General features: G+C 48.0%; 1 protein-coding gene and 3 non-coding genes across 5 annotated transcripts; 3 read left to right on the top strand and 1 right to left on the bottom strand.

Moving 5' to 3' along the window:
* Window positions 1-10,461: 10,461 nt before the first annotated feature.
* On the top strand, window positions 10,462-18,606 carry LOC121113079 (uncharacterized PE-PGRS family protein PE_PGRS54-like). Of its 2 annotated transcripts, none has more exons than XM_046937868.1 (2): window positions 10,462-10,769; window positions 14,948-18,606. In XM_046937868.1, exon 2 carries the CDS (start codon window positions 16,520-16,522, stop codon window positions 17,330-17,332), a length of 813 nt encoding a protein of 270 aa, XP_046793824.1. In that variant the 5' UTR covers window positions 10,462-10,769; window positions 14,948-16,519; the 3' UTR covers window positions 17,333-18,606. The 2 variants fall into 2 exon arrangements, with proteins under 2 accessions (XP_046793824.1, XP_046793825.1); XM_046937869.1 differs by lacking the exon at window positions 10,462-10,769 and adding an exon at window positions 13,942-14,351.
* MIR124C (microRNA 124c) lies at window positions 15,867-15,967 on the bottom strand. The gene has a single exon (NR_105413.1). It is a non-coding gene; the product is annotated as a microRNA 124c (primary transcript).
* On the top strand, window positions 15,874-15,969 carry MIR124A (microRNA 124a). Its single transcript, NR_031421.1, has one exon. It is a non-coding gene; the product is annotated as a microRNA 124a (primary transcript).
* A 271-nt stretch (window positions 18,607-18,877) lies between the features above and the next one.
* MIR1714 (microRNA 1714) lies at window positions 18,878-18,953 on the top strand. The gene has a single exon (NR_035210.2). It is a non-coding gene; the product is annotated as a microRNA 1714 (primary transcript).
* The last annotated feature ends 1,178 nt before the right edge of the window (window positions 18,954-20,131 follow it).

Consider the following 20,131-nt stretch of genomic DNA (forward strand, 5'->3'; position numbering starts at 1 on the left):
GGAGAGAGTGGAAAGGGAAGAAAATTTTTTTTTCTTGTCAGAAATGTCAGTGCATTTTTAAGAGCAGATCTTTGATGATATCTGTTCACTGTAAATTCTTGAACAAAGCTGGTTGATAGCAGTGACTTACACATACTTAAGCAGTTGCTCCCAAATTGTGTCTTTATAATATTCATCAGTCTACTAGCAAACTAGTTTTTTCTTGTAGGCCATCTTCTGTATCATACTCTGTTGAGTAACACTACATAATATCTTTCTGTAGAGCAGGTGAGCAGTACCTGCAGTCTCCAAACCATTCTTGGAAAAGCTACTGAGTGGGAGGCAGAACATCACTAATATGATTAAAAATACCTATCAAACATCACATTTTCATGTGCAAACAACCACATCCATGACCATCTATGAATACAAATTATTTTAGCATCTTTGTGTATTAGAGTTGCTGGCAGCAAAGTCATTTGCTCCTACTTTAAGTTCCACAAGTTGTCAGTGTCAGCCAGCTGCCATAAAAAACTAGCATCATAAATGAAATTAATTATTGCTGATACTTTATACACACATCAATTATAATAATAAAAATAATAATAGAGTGAATATTTCCAGTTCTGCAGGAAGATTACACAAGACTAAAGAGTTTGACATGCAATATCAACACTCATTAAAATTGAGAACATCAAACAGATCGCATTTCATGAACTCATAACTTTCCAAAGCACTGATATTTCCACCTGAGATATTCAATGCTTGATCTTTCCTGCAGATTATTCTTACTTGTACATTTTAATAAAGTTCAAAGAAACAAGCTTCTTCTTTTTCAGTGCTCTCTTCCTCAAGACAGAGTGAAAGTCTAGCCATGTACGTTGGGCAGCATTACAAAAAAAAGAAGACAGCAGTGTAAAGCCCAGGGAGGAAAAAACCCTTGCTGGAGTATCTCTGCATCGGATATGTTAAAAAAAGAAGCAGCAGCAACTGAAGAGCTGCTTGAGATGAGAGACAAAGAATGGATTAAATTAATCTCACTCATTTTTCCCCTTGCATGCACATCCTGCCTGCTTACAAGGGACCTCCTTCTTAAACTCATTTCTTAAAAGCCTCCATACTCAAAGCCAGTTGCAGTAAAAAGAACTCGCATCTGCCCAATCAAACCTATGAGCAGTGCTGAATATTTCTGCACGCCACCTACCGGTACTTTTTTCCCTAAACTATGACATCTAGAGTTACAGAGCAGTTTTTCTAAAGATGTAGTTGAGCAATTCCGCCCATGCACAATTCAATCTTTTGCAGCCAGGCTGAAGCAGTTCTTGCCTAAAGCAAGCTGAACTTGGCTGTATAAATTATCAGTGTTGCTGCATTAAAGCAAGTAATCATCAGGTGCATGAGCAAGAGACCCCCTCCAAACCTCTGTTCCTGCAAGGAGTGGCTGCCTCCACCCTTACTCTCTTCTCTAGGGCTCGCCCACTGATGCACAGCCCTACTCAGCTGCATCAGCCACAGACTTCCCTCCCACCAGATCCTCTCCTCAGATTTCCACAGCCTTTTAGTGAGAATCTGTGATCCAGCTCACCCCTCTATACATACAACACCCCACACACTGAATTATAGGGTTTTTAAAGACTTTTGAATAGTGAGTTGATCCCTCCCAGCTATAAGACTTCATCATAACTCCAGGCCCCTTCCTTAGCTCCCTAGTACTGCCTCTCCCATAAGCCAGTGTTTCATAAAGTCCCAGTTCCTGCAGTCAAGATATGTGCAAGGGAAGCTCAAAACTTTCTTTTAAAGTACATTTGCAGCTTTTGCAAATGTAAAGTCTGGAAAAAAAATAGGTCTCCAGGCTCAAAAACATCCAAATAATCCCTAAATCAATTACTATTAAAATAATAATAATAATAATAGAAAAATCCTTAGGAAGAATGACTCATTAGTTTTGAGTTCTTTAGGTAGATAATACTAATTTTTGGTGAACACTTTATAACCCAAATTCCACCTTAAATAGAAAAGTTAACCACCCAGCTTTCAACCTGAACAAGAGATTCAGTGCTCTGGCCCATTCCTTACCTCCCAGCAGGCCCAGCTCATCAGCTGCTGGGACTGCAGGTCCCCAACCCAGGTCTGTAAGGGGCTGATGCCTTCCAGCAGGTAAGCTGGCTCCAACCTGGTCTCAAAGGGACAGTTTGTGGCAGGTCTTCGAGAGAAATACCTCTATCAAAACCTGACAAAATCCCCATGAATGTCCAGAGCTGCTGTGCAGATCAGGACAGAAAAGTTGTCATGTGATTAAGTGTGGATGTACACTCAGTTTGCATGCATTAGTTCTTGCTATATTCCACAGAGTTCTGCCTATTCCATACTCTTATTTACTGAATGTGCATCTACACCCAACAAAATGTTGTCACAGTTTTAACTACTTATTCTATACCTGCCTTTGACAAAATACCTTCAGTCATGGTCACTTTACTGTATCTAGAGTGGACAAATGAATATTCCCTTTAGGAGTTAAACTCATGCATTCTTTTATCCTTTACTTAAATACAGCATACTTTCTCCTGAGTGAATATAGCCTTTGTGTTCGGTACCAAGGACCAGCCTTACTAAAGGAGAAACCATGCTGATGTTTTTACACATGCGAGTTGCACATCCAAAAACCAAGGTATGTGTGTTCAGGGTCATTTTTTCATCAGCCTATAGTGAAACACGCATGCAAACATCCACGAAGGTGTAACTTCTCAGGCGCATGTCAAACAGATTTGTACAGGTGAACATGGCTAAAATGCTGCATGCATTCTTTTCCCTTACAAATTTTCAAAAAATTCATTTAATAAAAGCTTGCTCAATGCACTTTGAATGGTATCCATGCCTACTCTGAAATAAGTTGACTGGAAAATCTTTACTGAATCAGGTACATGGGAGTAAAGTAGCCTTTGCTGGATCAGGGATATTTTATGCCAAGAGTATCAGAATTCCTATCGATATCAGGAACTGTTACAATGCAGTAAGCCATTTTTATCCCAGGATGCACTGTAGAGTCAAGAGAATATTTTAGAAATCCTTCTATCTTAAAATGCCAATAGAAGTAAATATGAAGCTATTTTAAAACAATAAATGTTATGTAAACACAAAGGAAGAACTTGTGGTTCTCTTCCGAGCAGTAACCTCAGGCTCCTTTTTCCTCCTAAACACCCCCCAGTGCTATAGCAGCCCTTCAGCTTGGCACAAATCTTCTCCCTCCTGTCCTCACCACCTTAACACACACTGCTGCTGTAATCAATACTCTCCACTTCCCATCACTGACAGCCTCATGTGCCTGGCTTATCCCCAGTGACTCACATTTGCCTCTCTGGGCTAAAGCTACAAACCGGTACATGCAGAAATGTCACTGTTTTTACAGCACTATGCAAAGATGGGACACTATATTGAGGGGAGATGTGTGCACCCTTCCCCACTCCAAGTGCTACCTCCTTTTTCTAGACCCATTCAGTTCTGTGGACCAAATTTTGTCCTCCCCTTTGTCTTGTAGAGCAGTATCTCAGCCCGAGAATAATCCCACTGACTCAAATGGGAGCTATGCAGACAGTCAGCCATCAGTAGGAATGGAAAGAGAAACTGAGATCGTATGGTAGCATTTCTAATGCATATCTTCTGATGGCATGGAACAACTTCCTGGTGGTCAAAGCTTTGCAAAATGTAACTGCCATTGCTATTTCTTTTTTGACAAAGTGGGAAAATCCTAATTTCTATGAATGACATCAAAGAATATCATCCAAAGAATATTGTAGTGATGCAATGAAAGCCCAAAACACAACAGTCTCACATCTGTTTTTACACTGTAAGACAGTGGGGGAATATATTACCTAAAAAAGTAAATAAATTCTCCAAAATTGTCTAATACCAGCAATTCACCCATTAACCCAAGGAAGGAAGGAAGGAAGGAAGGAAGGAAGGAAGGAAGGAAGGAAGGAAGGAAGGAAGGAAGGAAGGAAGAAAGAAAGAAAGAAAGAAAGAAAGAAAGAAAGAAAGAAAGAAAGAAAGAAAGAAAGAAAGAAAGAAAGAAAGAAGGAAAGAAAGAAAGAAGGAAAGAAAGAAAGAAGGAAGGAAAGAAAGAGAAAGAAACAAAGAAAGCCAACCAATGAAAAACACATAGCTCACCAAATCCACATGCAGGTAAAAATAAAATTTAGCTGACTAAAAAATACTTTTCTATGCATTTTATCAAATGTTTTAATGCAGTCGTACATTATCACCATTAATTTCCAGTACACAGAAGTGTGAAAACACTGCGTGTACTGAAAAGCAAGAAATGAAGAGTAAGGCCTGGAGACATAAAGGAACTTAACGTTTGAAACAGACGGTTTTGCCTGATTAATGTATGCTCTGGGTTGCAGACCAAACCAAGTTCTAAAAAGAAAGATCTCATTTAAGCAAGCTCTGGTGAAAGGAATGGATCTGCTAAAAAACAACAGCGCGGGTGCCACAATATTATTGTATGTACATTGCTACTCTATTTTTAATAGTGACTCGTTCCTTTGGAGAGAACTTATAAAAGAATTATTCATTCTCTCTGTGCATACTTTCTGAGAATAATTCACTGTACTTTTCCAAATTATTTTCAAAGTGCATGCAGACAGGAAGGGATGCAAACTTTTCCCAGGCTACATCTGAAAGCTTGTCAGCACTCAGCGCTAAGGCCTTTAATCCCAGGCTTTAAATAATTTAGGTAACACTTGATTACTCCATTGCTGGAATGTCAAGCTCTGCAAAATCTGAGTAGCACAATATTTGAGGGGAAAAGAGAGAATACTCTGCTGTAGGCACTTAAGTAAAATAAATTTCTTGAGAACAAACACTGACCGCCGCCTTACGTTTGCGAGGCAAACCGTGGCAGAGCACCACTGAGGCTACCTCCCAAATAACACCGTGTTTTTATTTCTCCTCACAAAAACCTGTCCTTAGGAGTTTGGAGGTGCTCTGGTCACCGCATACGTGCCACAAAGTGCGATACCCACAGGGCTTAAGGAGCAGCTTTCTCTCAGGCTCATACCAGTGGTGATACACCCTCACTAAAGCGTGCACAACTTCACACAAACAAGCGAAGCCCACTCCCTCCACACACACACAGAATTTCGTCAGCAAAACAAAAGAAAACACATTTTCCCCTTCTAATGAGCAGAATCTTTTTTTCAGAGTACCGTTTCAGTTTTTCAGGCAATCCACGGGGGATTCAGTGTTTGCTGTCTCAGTGCATTTGTTAAATAAAAAATAGTACAAATTGCTTTTTTCTCTGAGGTACAGCTGTGCCTGTCCTGCTAACGATCTGAACTCTGGATTTTGCAGTCGTGTCCTCCCCTCAAAATAACCAGTTTTTTCCAATGAGCTAAACTTATCGGTACAAAGTTACTCAAATAATTTTCATGGAGGTAAGAGACTTGAATTTAATAATATGGGCTGTGAGATCATCATCTATGCATATTTCATTGCACAGCGATACCAACTCACTTAAGAATAATTAAACATCCTTAAAAAATGATCAGAAGGCAACAAAGAAGAAAAGATCCCCTTGATTTCTCCTGAGAATTAAAGCCACACTTCTCAGATCCTTTCCCACTGCTCCCTTCACACAGAGGGGTGCAAAGTTTTTCCCTTAAATCTCTCAGTTCCTTCTCACCCCAGTGCTCACTGTTGAGCCCCTTGCAGTACGCAGCACTAGAAAATCAGGAGCAACAACAGCAACAACAACGAGCCCACCACTGCCCTCAGCAGAGCCAATAAATTTGCCTCTCCCTCACACCCTCTGGGAACAAGTCCTCACACCACCACAGCCCTGACACCTCATCCATCAGCTCCTCACGCACGGGAGCAAACCCCACAGCAAACCTCTTCTCTCCTACGCCATCGCCAGAGCTGAGGCCCAGATGAGGAGCGGCCTTGTCTTCCAGCACATCAAGGATGCACCTCTAGGATCGTACACCTTGGCAATCTGACCTCAAGCCATCCTTACTTGCAAAACAAAGTCTCCATCATCTTCAGAGCAAGAAGAGAAGAGAGTGAGAGAGAAAACAGGGGTGGGGGTAGGGGAAAAGTCCAGTCCCCTGTGACCTGATTGGAAACTTTGTTGTGGCAAAAGAAAAAAAAAAAAATGCTTTGGCCAGTTGAGAAAGTGCCTATGGTTGCTCTTGTATTGGGAGGGTCTGTTCGTGGCTTCTCAGTCTTCTTTTCTCTCTCTCTTCCCCCCTCTCTCTTTCTCCCCTTCTCTTGTTTCAAAAGGGGCCTCTGGTCAGCGCTGATTAATAAGTGTTTTTTGTTGTGAAGTGTTGAATAATAGAAGATAGCCGATGACCCAGGAAAGACTAAACCTTGTGCTACTTTATTGTGGCAAGCTGAGAAAGGGGCTTTAGGACAGAGACCCCAAGCACTGACCCGCACACATCCTGCGGATTCCCTATTCATTCTCACAGCCTTACAGTCGCCCAGAGCTCCCATTGTTTGCCAAGCAACAATAGAGATTTTGCACAGAAAGTAAAGCTCTTTTCAGATTCCTCCCTGATGTTTTGCATTTCGGGAAACAACCATCCTCAACATTTTTTTTCCCTTAAATGAATATCTGGAAAACTCCTAGGATTTGAGGTTTTATTCCCATCTCTCAAGACTTTCTAAATAAACCTTAGAAAACAAACATTTCCTCTTAATAAATGCTTTCTATTTTTTTTAATTACACAACACGTTTTTCCTGGAGAACTGCTTCCCTAGTGATTCGGGAAGGGGGGTAGAAATGAGATTTATTTCTTAGCACATCACTATGCTTTAATGCACATTACATATCTGTGCGGCTCCTAAAAATAACCATATTCGAGCATCCTCTCTTTTGAGTGGGAGCCAGCTGAAGAGTGCTGCTCCTTTCCAAAAAAAAGCAGAAGACTGAAATCTCTCGGTTTATTTCTGCCCTGATTAGGTGAGCCTGGCTGTTATCTGCTCACAGCCTGGCCCCTTCGCCACGCTCTAAACAAAGAGTTCATCTGCAGACACCAAAGGAGGGCAAATGCCATGTACAGCCACTCTGTTTTACCTGTAGGGCCCGAGCCACCAATCCCATCCCAACCTATGCATTACTTGCAGTCTGGCCACGTGGGTAAATAACTCTTGTAGCTATCGAGCCTCTGGGTGGGAACACAACAAGGTGGATCAGAGCCCCAGAATTGCAGAGTTTGGTTTAGTCACATTTCCTGGCCCATTATATGCATGTTTCCATTCCTCTGTGGCATCCACTCATGTCACCAAGCAGCTGGGCGGTCTGGGTACTTGATTGTTCCTGGTGAGGTTTGGGTGTTGGGTGGTTGTGCCTTGTCTTTGTAGTCTGTGCATCTTGTGAATCTACTGGGCATTAAATAATAATAATAATAATAATAATAAACAGGAGGAAGTTGCAATCAACAGGACAAATTTCTGTCAAATGGCTCAGAATTTCTTCCTCCTCGGTTATAGGAACGTCTAAGAGCTGACCACTCACATCAGGGCCCACTGCTCTCCTGACGCTTACACCTGCGCAGGAGGTGCGGGAGGGGAGGCCGGGAACCGCGAGCGCCCAAAGTGGAAACAACAGTCTTTATGAAGGGCGCTGGGCAGCAGTTACCTCGGAGGGAGGTGAGGGCGGGTTGGGGGACGGCTTTGTAAAACACCCGTTTGCAAAGGGCTTTCAAGCTGAAACTCTTTCATCGGCGGCGAAAGGGGAGGGGGAGGCAGGGCGGGGGCTCGGAGCCCCCAACCTCTCCATTTGTCAGCGCCGCAGAGGAGGGGTCGTAAAGGCGGCGGGGCGAGGGGTGGGCTGCCCGGTGGTCCGGGGGCTCGGAGCGGGCGGCGGCCACAAGTGCGATGAGCGCGGGGGGCTCAGCCGGAGGGAGCCCTGAGCATCCCTGCGAGGGGGCACGCTGGCCTCAGCTTTCACTTTCATGGCCACCAGAGCCACTTAAGGCGTTGGGAAGGGGAGAAAGAGAAGAAAAAAAGAGAGAGAGAGAGAGAGAGAAAGGGGGGGAAAAAGCGCTCTGGTCTATTGTTCCCCTGCTCGATTGATATGCTAATTCTCCTTGTGAGGGCATAACAAAGAACACCTTGCACTTCTGAAAGACTTTTGTGTCCTGGCCGGAGAAGTTTATTATCAACTAATTAGCAACAACTTCTAGCAATGAGTTGAGTTACATTTTCATAAGCTTTGAACAAACATCCTGAGCTGCGTTGTGTCAGGGTGATGGGCTTGCTAAGGAAAATAGAGTCCTAAATCAGGGAATGAGGTTTAATAATTAGCGCCTGCTGTACATGGAGCCTCTGTCGACGTCGGTCTTCCACCGAAGCGTTTGATTCGCGTTGCTTGCAGGCTTGCAAAGGGCCGTGACACTCACTCTACAAAACAAAATCTTACTCGAGGATGACTAGCCACTTTTTTTCTCACGTTAAGGCTCTCCTCTTGCAAGCAAGGAGCATTTCAGGCTGCCCTGATAATGCACCAAGGATAATCAGTCTGTGAAGAAGCTCAATACAATTAACCATACTCAAATTAATATTATTTAGAGAGGCTAGGTTTAGACAGACTTCAAAATTGTCTGGGGAAAAGGAAGGTTGTATCCGAAATGACAAACAGAAAACCTCTTTAGATTTCCTGTCATTTTGTTGTTGTTATTTTACTCGTTACTCATACCACAGCCCTTCCAAGGAAGGAACTGGCCCAGGACTGGGTTAGTTCAGCACTGCTTGTGTCGCATGCTTACATCATTGGATGGAAAAGTGTATCCTCTTTCACTGATTTAAAGTGAATCTAGGAAAAAGCAATAAGATTTCATTTTTACCACTGTAGCAAGTATCAGCTATTTTCTTCCTGGCTTTACATAAACAGAATGGAGCAGAAAATCTTCTGAGGCAAAGTACACTCTAACTAAGTTTACTGTTATTTTTTAATGGTTGTACACTGAGAGCTCCGCATTATGGTGTGGGGGTGGTTTTCTCTCGAGGTGTGAGGTTTTCTGGGGGTGGGGTTGATACTGTTGCTCAGACCATTACCAGATCACTTCTGCAGCTTTTGGATCTGCAGCCTGGACTTCCTCTGGTCCTGAGGAGAGCTCTGAGGAGCTGCGGGCCTCGGGCCCATTCAGGTGCACTGCTTATTGGGATGCAGGAACGAGTAGCCTCAACGCCACCACTTAACAAATCACCTTATTCTCTGCCATTTGACTCATGGAATGGGTAAGCATAGTCTCTCTGTCTCTTTCTGTCCCCTTCTCCAAACGATTTCATTTGTTTAAAATCCTAAAAGGTGGTACGAGGTCTTACTGCAGCCCAGTAATGTAAGGGGTAGGAGTGGATTAGATTCCTTCATTTCCTTTCAGTAATCCTAAATGCAGCTATCTCTGGTTCTGTAATCTCCTCTAGAGTCGGATTACTGCCCATTTGAGTGAGTGCAGCTGGAATTAGGAGATGACAAGGATGGAAAGAAAGTGCCAAGTACTGCCGAGGTTACCACAGAGTTAGGGTGGCCCAGCCCTGCACACCCCATGCTCCCCTATGGGGCTGCAGGTCTGTGGGCAGCTCTCAGCACTCTGCTCAGCCCCGCTGTTCTCCTTCAGTCGCAGCCCCCATCACCAGGGCTGCTTCACTGGCCTCATGACAGGCTGCTGCCGGCCCTCCATGTATCCATCTGTTGTCTAGAAGAACCCAGTCATACAGGGACGCATACATATTTTGTGTATGTGCATCTATATGTACAAAAATATGGAAACACCTGTGCTGCCCAGGAGAAAGAATACACATAACGTAGCAACCAAAGTATGGAGTGAGTGCTACCATGCTGACACATATCTCTGAACCCCACATGTATGTGTGAGACTGCTTTTTGAAAAAGTCTCTCATATTTGGTTGAAATGGGACATGCTGGCATGTGTATTTAAGATTAAAGGTTTATTCTGAAAGGCCGTAATCCTTCCAGGGAGATTTTGTTGATATAAGACTTCAGTGGAAAATAATTGTGGGTTGCACAGGTTGACCTTTGCAGGGTGCAGGTCTACCCAGCTGAGAAACACGGGGCATCCATTCAGTGAGAAACCCTGCAGACCGTCTCAGTGAGCATGCAAGTTCAGGAATTTATTTAAAAGGTTACAATTAGTGGTTCGGTCGTCAAAGCTGGGGATTTGGCATTTTTGCATGGAGTGAAATACACGATTTAATTATACTAAAAAGGAAAAAAATAAAAAAATTAAGGACAGGCCTTCTGCACAAATTGGAGGCAGTGAAATGCTCTTTTGTGCCTGCAGCTCTAAGGAGGCTGTGATGCATGCGAAGGAAAGCAACTGACTTAACTCATTGGGATTCAGGGAACGACCTGCCCTCTTTTGGAAAGAAAAAAAAATAGAAGAAGGAGAAGGAGAAGAGTAAGTGTGCGTGTGTGTGTGTGTGTGCGTGTGCGTGCGTGTGCGTGCATGTTCGTGTGAGAGAGAGGGAGAGGGGAGGGGGAGATACACACAGTGCTGCTTTCCTGAGCTGCCGCTTCCCAAGCAGAAACTATCGGGAGAAACGCAGCGTCTTGGCTCTTTCCTGCATTTACACAATGAAATCACTGCTGTTTTTATTCCTGCTAACGGGCCGCTTTTGTTTGCATCCACTCCGAGACATGGACGATGGGAACAAATAAGTGCTTAAGATCAAATAGACAAAAAAAAAAAAAAAAAAAGAGAGAGAAAAAAAAGCCCAACCACGCTGGGATGCTGGGATGAGGATTACTCACTTTAGCTCTGACTGTAAGTACAAATCTCCTGCTGCATTTCTGTGAGCTACTGAGAGGCTGTTACGGTTTGGGTTTGGGTTGTTCAGGTTTGGCTTGCTTCTTTGTTGTTCTCTCTCTCTCTCTTTTTAATATCATCGCCTCTTTATCAGCCCCCTGCTGAGTTACTCAAATAAGGCAAAATCCAGGAGAGGGAGAGCAGCCCCGCATAAAGCAGAGCAGAGCGGAGTCAGGAGCAGGAGGCAGGGAGGTAGGGAGGCAGAAGACAAGGGCGGGAGGCAGGGAGGTAAGGAGGTAAGGAGGTAGGAGACAGGAGATGGGGAGGTAGGGAGATAGAAGCAGGGAGGCAAAAGGCAGAAGGCAGGAGGCAGACGAGCTGCGGGAGTCCTGCGATCACAGGCAGCGTGCTGGAATGTTGGGTCTCGGTGGTGCTGGGGGCACAGGGGTATTTTCAACATCAATTTGTGGGCTTAGCTGGGCTGGAAAAGCATTTTTCTGACACGAGCCTGTGTGCGCCTGCATGTGTGCATACAAATCCTTAGGCAGCGTGGTCTTGCTTGAGTTTCTTTGGTGCAACGTGAGCATGCCCAGCTTGAAGGAATGCGGTGGACAAAACATCTTTCCAGCTGGTTTTATTTTGTTTTGTTGGTTTTTTTTGGTTCTGAGATTTTGTTTTTTCCCTCAAGCGTACAAGTGACAGCAGGACTCTTCCCCGGCAGGACTTGATTTAAATAACCAAGATAAAAACTGCCTTACGCTCTCCTCAGCCAGCTGCTTTTCTCCCCCTCCCCTCCTTTCTTCCTTTCTTTACATATGTGAGCATTCCTGGGAAAGCAGATCGGGCAGAGGGAAAGGCTTTTGAAACGGTGGGGGAAAATGTAAGAGAATTCAGAGGGTCCGGGCTTTCTTTGTGTGGTGCTGAAGCCGCGGAGCTGCTTTGTGCTTTGGAAGGAGAAAATGGCGAGTCCTATTGTGTTTAGGCCATTTTCTTCCGGTACAAGGGTTTTTCCCCAAATCCTAAATACTTCAGGGCTCTTTTGAAAGAAGTCTCCCAGCCCACGAAGAGTGAATGGCTGCAGCTCTGCCTTTTCCCCAGCCAGTAATGCCTCCTGTTTGAGAGAGCCCACAGATTTCTCCTCACAAGGCGGCTGCACAATTCCTACAGCCACTGCCTGCAGAGCCTCTCTCATAGGAGCAGCAATTAAAGCTGCTCTTACCACGTTCTTCAGTTCACGGGGACAGGTTACGGGAAGAAAGGACACTGAAGAAATAATGACCTAAGCACTGTCCTTGCTATAAAATGCTAAGGAGAAACGTTACCCAGCTAGGGGAGGGGGGAAATTCATCAGAGAAAAGACTTGTGAACCATGGAGTGAGGATCTGACTTACATATGAAATTATTCGAACTTTATATATATGTATATATGTGTTTGAGAGAGAGTGCATGTATGTGCATACGCATGCAGCCACACAGATGGAGAGTACTTTAGGTTAGGAAAGAGGTTGTGGAGATTTATTGTGAGGTTTTAGAGCACATTTAACCATTGTCGGCAAGTTATTCCTGCTGTAATATGCAAAGAAAAGAGAGTACACAACATTTCAAGTCACCCTGGAGGCTATACCCCTTACCGAAAGTCGCCTCTGAATTTGTACGTTAATCCGTTTAAGGAAACAATTGAGAGTCTGAGGTTTTAAGACCGTTGTCAGATATTAACCACTTTTCTTTATAACATAGGCTTGCCTAGGTGTCAGTGATTAAAAGCACTTTGTAACCGGGGAGCTATCAAATAAACCCCAGGAAAGGCAGATTCCAGCCCCCTCCCCTTCCGAGGTGCTGAATAAAGGCATATATCTATGATTACTGCTAATAATAATAGAGCTGAAGCAGTCCCTTCGCCCTTGGCGGCAGCTGCCGGCCCTAGCAGCGCCCGGCGCCCGCCCGCCGGTCAGCACCATGGACAGAGCGCGGGCGTGCGGCGGGCGCGGAGAGGATGTCACCCCGCGGGGACGCGGGGTCACCCGGGCTGTCCGCACTCACAGGGCGGCGGGATGCTCCGCCGGGCCGCCCTCCTCGCCTTCCTTTCCTTGTGACTGCCAGAGTTCCCGAACAAAAGACTGAAGAAATGACATTTAGAATCTTCCGTCATGAGAGCAAGCTCTATTGCAGTGCCACACTAGCGCTTTCTCTTCTTACTGCCTGTAAAAGAAGTAGAAAGATTTCTCCATTCTGCATAAGGCTGCTTTTTTTTCCCCTTTCCTTTCCAAGACAAAAATAAATCTACTGCTTGGATCAGCTGAATGACAGTGGTGTAAATTAAATTGATTTTATCAGTGATCAAGTTCCACAATTGGAAAAATTAAATGCCACTTTGACAGACAAGGATAATATGGAGCAGATCTATAAGTTGGCTCCTTTGAACAACAACAACAACAGTGTCAACCCAACAGGAGGCCAGGTAGTGGTGATCCCTTCTTCTTCATCCCGCTCTGTTATGTCACATCATTAAGTTTGCCTTTCTGCGGCACTGAAATGATTGAGACCATTGTTTGATGCAAAGAGACTGACAGTGATGAGTCATGGACTTCATGCCACAGCAAAGGCAACAGACAGACATGGCTCTCAGGCAAATTTCTCTTTTATTTCACTCACGCTTCCAATCGGACTCCCCTTTCAGATGCACTTTGCTGCCCTTCCAGCTCATCCCAAAGCTCTGCAGCTGCCAGCACCAAACCCAGAGCTGAGCTCTGAGAACAACAACCAGCTCTGTGGCCACTTAGGAATGGCGCAAACGTGCACATGAGGTCTGTTGGACAGAAAACCCGACTTCTTTGCCTCCCATTGGCCCTTCTGAGAGGAGGCCTTGAGCGACCTCAAGGCTCTGCAGAGCACCGCAGCACTCCAGAGCCGCAGAGCGGGCATAGGACTGTGCTGCCCAGAGCCTGCCCGTGCCGCAGCGGGGACAAAGCCCATGAAAGCTATGGACACACAAGGGCTGGGGGTGGCAATGGTGCAGTAAGGAGGGGTCAGTGACTGTTTTGGGAGAGTGGCCTCTGGGTGAGCCTGAGAGCGGACTCCTCTTCCTCGCTTTGACTGTATGGATTCATGTGACATTGAGGCTGGGAAGGTGGGAGGAAGGCGGAGTGGGGGGGAGGGAGAGGAGCCGGAGGGAAGGGGGAGGGTTGAACTTTCCGCCGGGTTCGGCTTTTCACACCTTTCTCTCCCCATCGTGAGAGAGGACGTTTGGGGGAGAGAGCGGCCCGGCGGGGTCCCCTCCGAGCGGGTCCCCCTCGACCTTGCAGGGACCCGGGCGGCGCGGGGCTGGGATTGTGCCGGATTTCAAGGACACGGGAGATGATCGGGACTTTGGGAGCCAACATCTGCCTGGCTGGTGACGTCAGCAGCCCCGTGTAATCCTCTTGTACTGAAGGCAGATGCCTTATTTGTTTGGCTGGAGAGGCATTAATCCCTAATTCTGGAGCAGCAAGCGAGGGGGAGAGACCGGACCGCTTCTTACCCCCCGACAGCCGCTCGCGGGGTTCTCCTCCTCTTTGCGCTCTGTGGCTCCGGTTGGGCGGAGGACGAGCCAGCCCTCGGCAGGTTTGACCATTTGCTTTTTTATTACTTTTTTTTAATATATATGTTTGGAGAGGGGTCACGATTTCTGTTTTTGCTTGTTGTTGTTTGGATGCTTGGATTTCTCCCCATGGATTTGGCTCTCTGCGCTCCTCAAACCGAGAAAGAAAAGGGAACTGCTGTGTTGTTGGTTTTTATTCCCCTCCACTATCATCCATTTTCCTCCTTTAAATATATATGTATTTTGGGGGGGAGGGAAAGGGCAGGCTGGATGTTTCCTCAGTAGCGGGCAGGAGTTCGCCCCGTGCCGGTTCCCATCGCGCTGCAGAGCCCCGAGCGCCCTCCCGCCCCGGCTCTGCGGTGATGGGCGTTTCGCCTCTCCCTGCTCGGCCGCAGAGGCTGGGGGCTGGCCGGCCCCAGTTCCGCGTCAGTCCGCGGCCCCCCTCCGCTTCCCTTTCCATCCCTTCCCTTCCTCCCCATCCCCTTCCCTCCCCGCCCTTCCCCTGCTCTGCCTCCCCCCTCTCTCCCTTTTGTCATTGGCAACCGCGCGGCGTGCGGGCTCCCGGAGCCCGTCCCTCCCCGCCTGCCTTTCTAATTCTCTCGCTTTGTCTCTTTTCCAGGCGCCCGCACGCAGGAGCCGCGCTGCCGAGGGCGGGCCTGAGCCTTCTGCCCGCCTCGCCCCCGGATGCCCCGGCAAGCGGCGGAACAGCCCCCGGGAAGCCCACCTCGCCGCCGGAGCCCAGCGCAGCGTAGCCCTCTCCCTCCCGGGCCCAGGACCCCGGCAGCAGTCGAGGTCAGCCCGCACGGTTCGGGGGGTCCGGCCGGGTCGGTGCTCCCGGCGTGCCGGCGGCACAGGGGCACAACGGTCCCGTCCTGAGCGCTGAGAGGCGGCCGCAACCGTAACAATAAGAATACAAAGCGTAGGCTGTTTTTTATTTTTTTTTTAATTATTATTATTATTCTAATGAGTTCATCCCTCATTTCCTCGCTCGCACAGCTCGGTGTAGGCAGGCCAGATGGGCTGCCCCGACCCTCCCGGGAAAAGGGCAGGTGCGAGCGAGTTACATTTTTTTTTTTCCTCTTTACAAAGCGAGATGCCACGTCCCGGCCTTTCGCTTCCCCCCGCCGCCCCCGGCCAGGAGGAGCGGTGCGCCCCGGGCTGCGGTTCCCCCGGGCCGAGCGGGCCCTGCGGCCGCTGTGCGCTCACAACCGTCGGGGCGCTGACGCCCGGCGAGGACGAAATTACCGCCTGGGAGTGCGCGATCGGCACACGCTTCATTTCTGTGATTTTTCTTTTTAGTCTATTACGTGCTTATCGAACAGCTTCCTGGGCATTGCAAACAGCAGATGGGCGAGTAGGAAAATTGGAGAGCGAATTGCACCCAGCCCAGGATGGGACCGCGGCGGAAGGGAACCGCCTTTTTTTTTTTTTTCCTTTTTTCTTTCTTTTTCTTTTTTTCTTTTTTTTTTTCTTTCTTCTTATATTTTTTTCCCCCGGAGATCCGTCGCTATTCTATTTCCAGAGAGAACGCGCGTGAGCGCTCCCAGGCTCTGCCTCTCCGTGTTCACAGCGGACCTTGATTTAATGTCATACAATTAAGGCACGCGGTGAATGCCAAGAGCGGATCCTCCAGGCGGCATTAAGGAACTCGCTAAGCATAACGCTACCAATAAAACCAATAGCAGCCTGTCTCGAATCCGAAAGGAGAGGGGAAAAAAAAAGAGCAGTGACAGACTCGGTGCCTGTACTCACCTCTACGGAACGCGCGGCCGAAGGGGCGGCAGACACGGGCGCTGCCGGCAGATAAGGCGGCTCTGCGGAGCGCCGGAGCGGAGCGGTGGCGGCGGTGATTTGCGAGGCAGTGCGTCCCGACCTCTCGCTTTCCTGGGCTAAGCCATGTAACGTCGCTTAATGGGAAATAAATACATTTTTTCTGCTATTAATCACCGCGAGGATCGTTCTTTGCGCATCGCCCCGGCGGCAGCGAGAGGTGCCCGCGGGGGGTCCGCGGCTCTCAGCGCGGAGGACGAGGAATGCGGGACCGGGGGCCGCGGAGCTGCGTGCGGGACAGCGCTGCGGGCGGCGTTTGCGTTCCGAGGGGCGGCGGGAGCACCGCGCGGTGTGGGCACGGCAGGGGAAGAGCGGAGCGCTGCGGGAGGGCTGTGTGTGCGCAGGGCCGGAGCGGTGCGCGATGCCGAGGGCCCGGGGGAGGCTGGCGGTGGCGGGGGGGCAGAGGGGGGTGGCGGCGGCGGCATTGCAGCGCTCGTGGGAGCAGTGCATGCGCGCCGGGGCAGCGGAGACACGGCTCCGCTGGGTGAGGCGTTGGCAGCGGGGCCGCGGAGGTGCGGTGAGCAGAGGGTGCGGGGAGGGGAGAGGCCGCGGGTGTCCCGCGGCGGCGGCGCCTTTGTTCCGCGGGGTCCGAACAAAGGAGCGGCGGGGCCGGGCCGGGAGGGGCGGCTGCCGGCGCTGTCCCTGGTGCTGGCGGAGGCGCCCGGCGTCGCGGCTCGGGCCCGAGGGGAGAGCGTCCCCCGGCGGGGCGGGCGCGGAAGGAAAGCGGGACCGGGCAGGGCGCGGCTGTGGGAAGGGTTGCGAAGCGGCTCGGCCCTGTCCGCCGTGCCCCTGCCCCGACTGGGTCCACGGGAGCGTAACCCAGAGCATCCCTCCCCGCAAGTCTGTCTCCGGCCCGGGGTGCAGTAGCCGGAGTGGAAGCAGGTCCCTCGGGGGCTGCGTCCCGCTGCCAGCCGCACTCCGGTCCCGGCCATCGCCAGGCGGCGCACGGCACCTCGGCCGTCCCGTTCTGCGTTGCCCGCTCCCAACCGGCGGCACTGCCGGCAAGATCAGGGATGCCCTCAAAGACCAGATAAGGCAAACCGACCCTGTAGCAATAATAACAAGAGCAATAACGCTAGCAGTGCTGTCTGTTCGGGGTTGTAGTCCTTGCCTTCTCTCTTCTTGTGCTCAGCTAAGAGCAGTGATCACAGTTCTGCTTTTTTGCCAAAGATGAGAGTGCAGACGGGAATGGTCATCTTCTCTGCAGGGGTATGAAGGGCACAGTCCCTGCCCGTTCCTTGGCCTCTCTTTTCCATTCACCTTTGAATTGTCCTGGTGTGGGCCAGCTGACAGAGGAGGCACATGAGATACTCTGCCCCTGCATCCAGCTCAGCAGATTGGGATCGAGTCTCTCCCAGTGCACTGCCTGCTCCTGCCATGTCACAGAGTGGTTCTCATTTTTGGCTTTGAGATCTCTGTATATATACAGACCTCTACGTGTGCACAGATTTGCACATCTGTGTGTGTTTATGCAGGTTTAATTGTAACGCCAAACTTCTCAGCACTTCTTGTTTATATTTCCTTTGTAAGACCTACAGTTTCACAGGATCTCAGAGGGGCTGGGCAAGGAACAAAGTTCATCTTTGCCTGCTTTGTGTGTGAGCCAGAAAGAGCTGCAGACCAGATTGACTCTTGCACAGGTAGAGAGTGAGGACGGTTTTAAAGCCCCGTGTGTGACCTGAAATGCCCAGTTAAACTGTAGGATTGCAAAGCTGAGCTGATCTCTCTTGCATCAGGCATTGTGCCCACCATTACTCACTTATATTTTTTTCTTGCAAACAGAAGCTGAAGATTCGTTATAAATAATATACGGTTCCATAGCAAAAGAGATATAAATATGCACATGAAGCTGCTGCCACTGTCAATCTCCTGGTGTATGCTTTGAAATATTTCTTAAAGCTTGGAAAGAAACTGAATTTTATTTTATTTTTTATTTTTTTGAAAAGATGGAGGCTTCTTCTGTAAAATTTCCAAAGACATGGAACATGGATACTTTCTAAATTGTGGCAGCAATAATAATAATGGTGGTGATGATGATGTAATGCAATTTAAGGTGCAATTTAAGGTCTGATCTAGCAGAAACATGGGTAATGCCGCTGTGCATTTCTCACTCTGATGTCATGTTGCAGCAACAGGAATACTGTAGGTTCTGGTGGCGGCTGCTGAAAGTGACCGGTATTTAATATTAACCACTTTCCTTCCTGCTTCCAGAAAGGAACGAAAGCCCTGCTCTCAACGGCTTTTCCTCTGGGCAACCTGATTTCTGAGGCTAACCCCATCACGGCTTCCCACGTCGAGGAGAGCTCTCCCTCTGAGCCCCCTCTGCAGTGAGAAGCCTTAAGACCCTCCTCCCTTTCAATTCTCCCCATTTTTCCTTTCTGAAGCGACGCTCCCCCGAAGCTACGGGAGCGGAGGGTGGCCGGGCGCTGCCCGAGAGCGGCCGGGGCGCTGCGGGGCACGGCGCTCCGCCGTCCACCATTGTGGCGCCCCCTGGCGGCTGCGGTGGGCGCACGCCGCAGCGCAGTCCGGCACTGCGCAGCGCAGCGCAACGCGGTGCCGCGCTCCCTCCGCGGTGGAGTTGGAGCACCTTCGAGCGTTTTGCAGTGCAGAGCGGGACATCTTTTCATGGTTCCCCTTTGGAAATCAAAGCTATGTCTCTCATGTAAATACGATGCTGTAGAATACGGGCTGCGAGACAAAAATATGAAGGGCAATGGGCTGCTGCTTGCCTAGTAGGGCTGCTGAGGTGATCTAGGGCATCACTGTCACCTATGGTCCTCCTACTGAAAGAGGCAATGTCAAGTTATTGCCCAGTTACAGAGATGGGCTTTCTTCAGAAAGTTAAAACGAAGCCTTTAACTGGACTTATGAATCAGACTAATTAAATGGCTATGTTTTGTTTTATTTCACCTGTCCTCCTGTATTCAAGGGAGCAGCTATGAAACATGTAGCCCTACAAGCTGCTGAGCCCAGGTAAGTGAGGCAGTGAGCAAAGCAAGCCCTCCGCAGGACGAGCACCTCCCACTGCCTGCACCAGCACAGTCAGCCCCAGGAGCAGCACCTTCCGCAGTGCCTGTGCCAAGAGATGTAGAGCTGAAGCACTGTGTCCAGCACCCCGAGGCCTGGTGCACAACTACTGTGGGACAATGTATGAGCCAGCTAGCAAGGTATGACATGAGATTCATTTCCACACTCTACACAAACCTCTTTTCATTTCTTTTGTATTATTTAGCTCTGTTCATGCTGATGAATTACCACAATAACTAAGGAGTAAGATAATAGCAGATAGCAATTTGCACTCTAAAGTGAATTAATTTTCTTTTAATCAGGCATTGCTAAATAGCATGATGGGAATAGAGTTCAGTGCTTCTTAATGTTAAGTATTTGCTTGCCTGAAGTAGTGCTAAAAAATATGACTGCTCTGGGGAAGCCCTACAACCACAAAACAGGGGAAAGATACCAAATCTGAAATACACTGCTATGACAAAACATAAGGACTGTTTGATTTACCCTTAACACCTGGAAATAACCAAATTAACTTCATGTACTTTTCATGCTTCGGTTAGCTTATAATTCACTGTATTAAAGTAATTCTGTTCATTAGGCAGAGAAAGTACAGGTTGAGTGTTAAACAATTTTAACTTAAATACGCACTTAATACTTAGCCAAAAGTAGTTAAAATCTAATCTAAGGTTGTTATTTGAGTCAATAACATATTTTACATAAGTGTTCTGTACAAGAAAATACAAGATGAAACATTCTGTTTACAGCGTCAAACTGTGTACTTGTAAATTGATCATAACGAATCCAGCTGGTAACGGAGTTAGTAAGCAAGGCAACAGCATTGTTTCTTAACAATCCCACCAGATAACTGTGGAGTTCTTTGAAGATATCTCTTTACAGTGCCTGGAACAGGGAATAATCTAACATTGGTCTTCCCTACTAGGAATTTTAAAGCACACAGTGATTATGT

Source organism: Gallus gallus, chromosome 2 (genome assembly GCF_016699485.2).
Source record: "Gallus gallus isolate bGalGal1 chromosome 2, bGalGal1.mat.broiler.GRCg7b, whole genome shotgun sequence".
Classification (NCBI taxonomy): Eukaryota; Metazoa; Chordata; class Aves; order Galliformes; family Phasianidae; genus Gallus; species Gallus gallus.

Excerpts from the sequence above, each read along its gene's own strand:
- LOC121113079 (XM_046937868.1), top strand. The coding sequence starts at position 16,520 with ATGCCGAGGGCCCGGGGGAGGCTGGCGGTGGCGGGGGGGCAGAGGGGG.